The sequence below is a fragment of the Papaver somniferum genome, chromosome 6, assembly GCF_003573695.1.
Source record: "Papaver somniferum cultivar HN1 chromosome 6, ASM357369v1, whole genome shotgun sequence".
Taxonomy (NCBI): domain Eukaryota; kingdom Viridiplantae; phylum Streptophyta; class Magnoliopsida; order Ranunculales; family Papaveraceae; genus Papaver; species Papaver somniferum.
This window is the reverse complement of record NC_039363.1, coordinates 2,501-9,617: the sequence shown is the minus strand read 5'-3', so window position 1 is coordinate 9,617 and position 7,117 is coordinate 2,501. Positions and strand designations below refer to the sequence as shown.

At 37.3% G+C, this 7,117-nt stretch overlaps 1 protein-coding gene and 1 long non-coding RNA gene across 3 annotated transcripts; one reads left to right on the top strand and one right to left on the bottom strand.

Annotated features, from left to right (window-relative positions):
• The first annotated feature begins 656 nt into the window (after positions 1 to 656).
• On the top strand, positions 657 to 4,019 carry LOC113286607. 2 transcript variants are annotated; one of them, XR_003329379.1, is made up of 5 exons: positions 657 to 860; positions 1,090 to 1,153; positions 2,308 to 2,390; positions 2,510 to 2,602; positions 3,499 to 4,019. It is a non-coding gene; the product is annotated as an uncharacterized LOC113286607 (long non-coding RNA). The 2 variants fall into 2 exon arrangements; XR_003329378.1 differs by having other exon boundaries at positions 658 to 860; positions 1,093 to 1,153.
• A 121-nt stretch (positions 4,020 to 4,140) lies between these two features.
• On the bottom strand, positions 4,141 to 7,106 carry LOC113286606 (transcription factor GTE2-like). Its single transcript, XM_026535168.1, has 4 exons — positions 5,222 to 7,106; positions 4,910 to 5,129; positions 4,675 to 4,811; positions 4,141 to 4,579 (listed from the first exon to the last, which is right to left on the bottom strand). The coding sequence occupies exons 1-3, from the start codon at positions 6,872 to 6,874 to the stop codon at positions 4,723 to 4,725; spliced, it is 1,962 nt and encodes a 653-aa protein (XP_026390953.1). The 5' UTR covers positions 6,875 to 7,106; the 3' UTR covers positions 4,141 to 4,579; positions 4,675 to 4,722.
• Between the last annotated feature and the right edge of the window lie 11 nt (positions 7,107 to 7,117).

Sequence of the window (7,117 nt, the reverse complement as noted above, 5' to 3'; positions counted from 1 at the left end):
GTTACGGTTGGTAACTGAATTGTTACCAACCGTATGTTCTTATATCTGAGAATTTTCTTCGGTTTTTTTTCAACCGTAAGTGAACTTACGGTTGATATCTATACCAGAATTATGAACCGTAAATAACCTTGGAACCCAGAGTTCAGAAAGATCACCAATTACGGTTCATAATTAAAATTCGAGATGAACCGTAAGTACTGTTATGGTTGGTAACCATTTTAGTTTACGAACCGTAACTAAGATTTACGGTTGGTTACTAGCAAAATTCCAACCATAATTAGTTCTGAAAATGTAAAAAAATGGATTATTTTTTTTTAAACTCTAAAATTTGATTTTATTTTGATTTAAATTTAATTGAAGTGGAATTTAATCATTAATACTAAACTAAATTATCAACACTAAATTATATAAAAATTATTTAGTCATTTTTAAACTTTTTTTGGATAAGAGCCGCGTAGTGACCCTTTTTATCTTATTATCGTCCTTCTATTGAAATCTGACGCCCCTTTAACAATATTGTCCTGAATACATTCACTCTGTTCCCCAAATTTTTGTATACTTATGCACCAAAAAAATTATTGGTCCCATGACTCCCATGAAGAAATGTTGACAATTCTTTGTTTTTACAATTTTCAATAAAAAAGTTGGTCCCCCAACAGATTGGGTTGGGGGAAGTTGGGTTATGTGTCAGGAAGGATTCCTTTAACCAGTTTTCCTCCATGACCACCAGTAATGGTCTCACACTGATCATCCTCATCTCTCTCTCAGTGAAAACTCCTTCCAAAATTTGGGCTTTTTACAAAATAAAAAAAAAATGGAGTAGAGGTGGAGTACTGAGAGAGATGTAAGGTTTTAATGAGGTGTGTTTAAGAAGATCTACTTTATTTTGAATGAAAATCACTCTGAAGATTCTTCTTGCCTTATTCAAATTCTTTTATTAAAGTTCCTTCTTTTAGAAAAGAGAAGAAATCAGTAATTCCTTTTGATATTAATAGATTTAGATTTCTGAATTTCAAAAAATAAAAATAATTCTTTAGGTTTAGATGATTTCTTTTATATTCAACTAATTTCTGTTTCTGGGTTGTGTAGCAGTCAGTTGATTTTGGATCACTGTGTTCAACCATGGAGAGGGTTTTTTCAGAAAGCACTTGAGGTATTTGCTTATTGTTCTTGCTGATGATCTCAAATTCTTAGGGGCTATTTGTATCTGTTTTAATTTTGTTTTTCAATTTGTAATTCTATTAGATTATGGGAGAAAGTTAGGTAGTCTTTGTTGAAGTTAGATGAGTAATTTGCAGCAATAGATAGATACAACCACTTTATGTTCTTGGATCGTCTTAGGTTATTTGTATCGATGTGATCTTAATCGAATTGTTCACATCTTTAGTGGTCAATTTATACTTTTTTGTGAATTGAAGGATTAAGGGATTTTGTTAATCCAAGAGCAGCTAGACTCTCAACAAAGGCATTACTCAGATACAAGTTACAATCTAGACTTATGTAACTGTGCTTCTCAAATCTTAAGGATGTCTAGTTGGTGAGGCGGTTTGTGTGAGTCTTCTTTTGTCTTGGCTTCCAGTCACCTAATTGTTGAAAGGGTCTGCCAGTGTTCAAGTTGGGATTTGATTCTTGTTCACTTAAAAAGATTATTACAAGTTAAATGCAATGGAATGTTGATGGTGATTGTTGATGTGACTTTCTACACCTGGTTGCACAAGGGGAATTCACTTTTTGTGCAGGGACCCTTGGATAAGCCTAGTACCGGTTCCTAAATGCCACTCTGAAGCGTTGTGGTGACTATAAAACGCCTCTATTTACATCTAGAGGTTTATTTTAGATAGTGGGGAAAGAAATAAAATAGCCGGAATGATATTCTATTCTGCCTTGGAGGCTGTCATAGATCTTTTAGAGAGACATGGAAGTATCAGGCAGTGTGGTCTGTTCATTAAGTGATCGGGGTAGAGATTAGATAAATACCCCTGAAAGCATATTTCCGAAGAAGCAAATGAGGTGATATTTACTGAAATAAGGAGAGCCTGTCAATTCAATTTTCATAACAGTTATCTTGGTTATTCTGTCTTTGGTATGGAGGCTGTCGAGGCTGCCTCCTAGCCCTTACAGTCAATCCCATGGGTTCTTTGGAAGTTGATTCTCTGACCTCGCCATACTGTAGAAATTCGGATATGTATCTTCTTTCCCTTATCTTTATAGTGGAGTGAAAGAAAAAAAAAAACTCGCAGTCTTCTACGTTCTGTGTCTTGTGTATGCTCTTGTTATGTTTACTAATACAGATAGTTGCTATTGCAGAAACATTATAGTAGGAGAAGAAACTTGGAAGTTGTGGAGTGACAACAGTCTACAGAAGCCGAAGAAAGCTCAATGAATAAATGGTAAGTTCTGTGCCTACAAGCCCCTCGTCATTTTCACCTATAGCCTTACTAATAGCCAGTGTAGCTATAACTTTTAATAAGTTGATTCGCATTGTAATTTTTTATGGCAACCTTTCCAGCCAATGGTAGAAGTCGGAACTACTTCAACTCCGTGTCCAGAAGAAAAACATGTTAAAGATGCTTCATGTATTAGCACCTTTTCTGCCTCCAAGGTATGCAACTACCCTATGGCTTATTTTCCTTGACACTTTGTGTGGCTCTAGATCAATATAGAAACACATAGGCCAGCTTCGGACTTTGTTTTGACTTGGTCCTCAGTCCATTAAGCTGCACATTACTTCGTCAAAGTCTGTTTCAAAATCCATTGAATCGACTAATCTACTTTGGATTCTCGGATTTATTTGGTCCCAGAATTATTACCCGTTTGACTTCTATTATAAACCTAGTTTGAGCTACCGATGTATAATGCCCTACGGACTCAGAGAGCTTGATGTATGTATATAACTAGAAAACGAACTTTCCTTGGTGGTAGTGGTTGTATGAGATACATCATTGCACCAAAAATGAAGAACCAAAGATCATACGTATTCCTATGATGTCAATTATCAATTCCGAAAACAGAAATCCAATGACCCCACTATCTCTCCCAACCATGTGCCACATGATGTTGATGCCTTTACTCATAATATCAAAACAACCCTTTTACTTTATTTTTGCCTTATTGCCCTTGCTTCCATCTCATTCCAATTGTTTTTTTCTCATGTATGAATAGTTGGAAATCGTCTTAATCACTTTTGCAAGACTGTTTCTCAACTAAACAAACTTAGACGTACATCTTTAAGCACAAAGAGCTCCTCGCTAAACGTTTTCGCCTCTTCTTACCCTTGCTTTTTGGTGATGTTAAAGTTATGCAAGTATGAAAACACGGCACATGACAACTGATAGGTTCATAATGAAACTTTTTATTTGTTTCTCATAAATTGAAGAAGATTTACTTTTGATTTGATTGAATCTTGAAAGCTTTGTACTTCTGATCCTCTGCAGTCCTGTATGGTGGTATATTTTGTAATGCCACCTAGATTGATCCCTAATACTACTATTAACTCAGGTTCTTAAATGAAATCCCAATGCATTCCAACCACTTCTCTGCTGGTCTGCTTAGAGTTTCCAGATAGTTATTCAAGGCAGCTCAGAATTGAATTGAATAAGGAAGATCTCAGTTGTTGGGAAAAGGCGAGTTTTTAAGGTAAACACACATAATACAAGTTTTCAGCTTTCAACCAAACATTAAAAGCCCCTTCTCTCTTAGAAAATCTTGCATACTTTTGGTTGGTTGGTCAGTATTCCATTCCCACATCCATACAAAAGTTCAACAAAAGAGAAAGGTTTTCCACTTCTTCTTGCTTTCAATTTGCACACTGCAAAATCCATCAATTCATAACCCATGCGAAATCCAGCCAATTGGTTCAGAAATTTTGAGATTGTTTTTTGGTCAGTATTCCATTCCCACATCCATACAAAAGTTATGAGTCTGTAAAGTTGTTGTTGCTGTACAAATCATTGTATTGTATTAGACTCTATGGGATAATTGTACACTCTTTAAGTTCATGGTACATTAAAGTTTTTCATTGTTTGTGGATCTTACTTAGATGTGGGTAAATAGTATCAAAGGACATTTGACAGTGTGGAACTTAGCTGTTGCATAAGAGGATTGACAAGAACTAGACATTAAAAAACAGGACACCAAATCTGAAGGATCACATGCTTGATGACATTCCAAAAAACAAAAAACATTTTCTCACCACTCAATAGCGCAGCAACAGAGAAAGTGATCCAAAGAAAAAACTTGCTTTAGAGCATAATGAAACTCCATTAAACCGTGATGTTTTTGTACAACGAAAAATAAAGAACAAATTTAAAGAAACCACCCATTTTCTTCACCACTTCTTCTTCTATTGTCACCAAATACTATTCAACCATTCTATCTTCTTCTTGTGTATCTCTCTCTGATCTAATCTTGCCTAAATCCTAACACCTGCCTTAAAAGTCAATTTTTGATTCAGTCACATTTTCTTTTTACAAAACCTGCACAATTTTTAGCTGCTAGTTCAATCCAACTAGCTCAAAACCCAAATTCTACCACCACTGCTACCAATTTTTCCTATCATTTTTCCAAACCTAACTCTCTTCTGCAGACAACCACCAAATAGAAGAACCCAATTCAGTAAAATAGACACTGAATTGAACAATACACTTGTAGAATATCAAGGATGAGAAATTATACCTAGAACACCATTACTCAATGCACAACTCTCTACTCTCATTGGACAAACTAATCGAATCCATCATTTTGTTTAACGAAAGGAGATTGTGCTTCATCACCATCAGAATCACTGTCTGAAGAACTACCAGAATCTGAATCTGCAATTAACACCAAATTACATCACAACTCCAACACAATTAACAATTGCAGGACAAGAGTGACACAGGGGGGGAACCCAAATTTATAAAACCCATACCACTATCAGAAGATGAATCATCACTGCTGGAACTACCAGTACTAGCACCAGATTTGTTGTCACTAGCATAACCTGCATCTTTCTCAATCTCCACTGGAGGGAAACTACTAGTAGGAATGTCCTCACCAATGTCAACATCCTCTTCCATGACAGTGTTTTCAGCTTTCCTGTTGTTGTTTTTGATAGCTGCAGCTTCAGGCATCTCAACAGCGATAGGAGACTGCAGAATTCAAAACACAAACATTAGTAAAGTGCATTGCAACAAGGCAAACAAAAGAGAAATAGGCACTCAAATCAGAACAGCATTCTCACCTTGTTCTCTTCAATTGCCGGATAATTCTGATTCCCACCAGGAAGTGACTGTTTTCTGATTTTACTCAGCATCTTCTTGTAATTACCCATAAACCTATCAAGCTCCCAAAGTGTCTCAACATCAAAAGCTTCAATATCAAGCTCAATCTCATCCCCATCTTGAGGTAGATCAGGATTTCTCTTTCTAATAATCTGCAAGGCTTGATCCATCCTATCTGGAGGTAAATTCTGCAACAGATCACCCAATTTCTCCTTCTCAATAGTACTCATATCTCTTTTATATGCATCTTTAGCTTTCGGCTTTGGCTGCTTCCCACTCCAAGGTCTTCCTATTCCTCCAATCATCTGTTTCACAGCTTGTTGTTGATACACAGGAAGAGCAGCAGGCATCACTGGCTGTGCAGGTTGTGGTAACGCTAATGGTGATCGAGGTGGAAGTAAAAGCTGCTTCGACGACTGCTGATTTGAATTCCCTCTGAATGGTGGTGGTTTATGCATAATTCTATCAGGTGTCACAGTCCTCATTCTATCTGGAGTGGTTGATGATGCAAAATCCTTCCGCCGAATAGAACCAGAACCAGTTCGTTGTTGTTCTCGTTCATCATCAGAAATCCCAATCGGAACAACAATGCTGCTACTTCTACTCCGACAACCATTCTCATTCTCCACCTTCTTCAAATCACTCTCGAATTTCTGATAAGCAGGATCGAAAATCTCATTGAATGTCTTAAGAAGTCGTTCAGCTAAACTGTTTACTTCATGACCTTTAGGGTTGTACAGCAATGCATTTTGAAATGTTAACCTAACATCTGCAGCAAATTCTAATGGTGTTCTGTATACACCTTTCTCCAGCTTCCCTTTCACAGTACCAAGATCCATTGGGTTTTTAATAATCGTTTCGTAATCATGAAGCATCAATTTAATTGGATCAACTGGTACATTAAAGACATGCATCCCGTATTTATCTGTCAGCAATTTCTTCAAGATTGTAGTACATTTCTTCTTCATAGTCCCAATCAGCCTTGCTTCTCCAGGTCCTCGTTTGGCTTCAACAAATGGATAAGGCCGTTTCAGACCACCACCACCACTTCCTTTCTTGGCCGGAGGCAAACTGTAATTTGGTGGAGAACCAGAACCACCAGGACCACCGGAAGAAAACCCACCGCCACCACCGTAAGATCTTGAAATTTGCCGTGATTCAATCTGACTACTTAATTCCCTAACTTGATGAAGCTCAAAAACAAACCTTCTCTTCAGATCTTTAAGTTCATTCTTAGAATACTCTGATATATTGAATTTAACATACCCATTCTTCGTCGACTCTCCAAATCCGCCGCCGCCACCACCTCTTCTATTATTCAACTCCTTTCCAAAATTAGGGTTTCGATTTGATGAATCATTCGAAATCGAAGGCGGAGGAGCATCAGGAGAATGGAAATTATTACTGTTCTGCTGCTGCTGTTGATGTTGATACCTTCCATGGTGAGTCTTTTGTGCCGTTGGTGTGGATAGATGATGATCATCATAGATCTGTTTTTTATTAGGGTTTGCAGAAGAAGAAGAAAAAGAAGTGAAATTAGGGTTTTGCCTCATATAAACCGTTCCTTCTCCCCAGTGTGGTTCATTCCTACTTGCTAGAAGAGCTGAAGCCATGCATCAAACCTAACAACAAACAGACCTAGGATGACGGAGGGGTTTTAATGATGATGGCGTAATGAAGACAAGAAAAGAAGAATCATCTGAATTTTATGATCGGAATAGTTGAAGATGACCGGAGATTTGGTCGGAATCTGAACCAGAGAGACCGGTACTGAACCCTAAACGGAAAAGAATGAAGAAGACGGAAAGGATTTCTCTCTCTAGAAGACGAGGATTGAAGAGAGGGGGAGCACCACT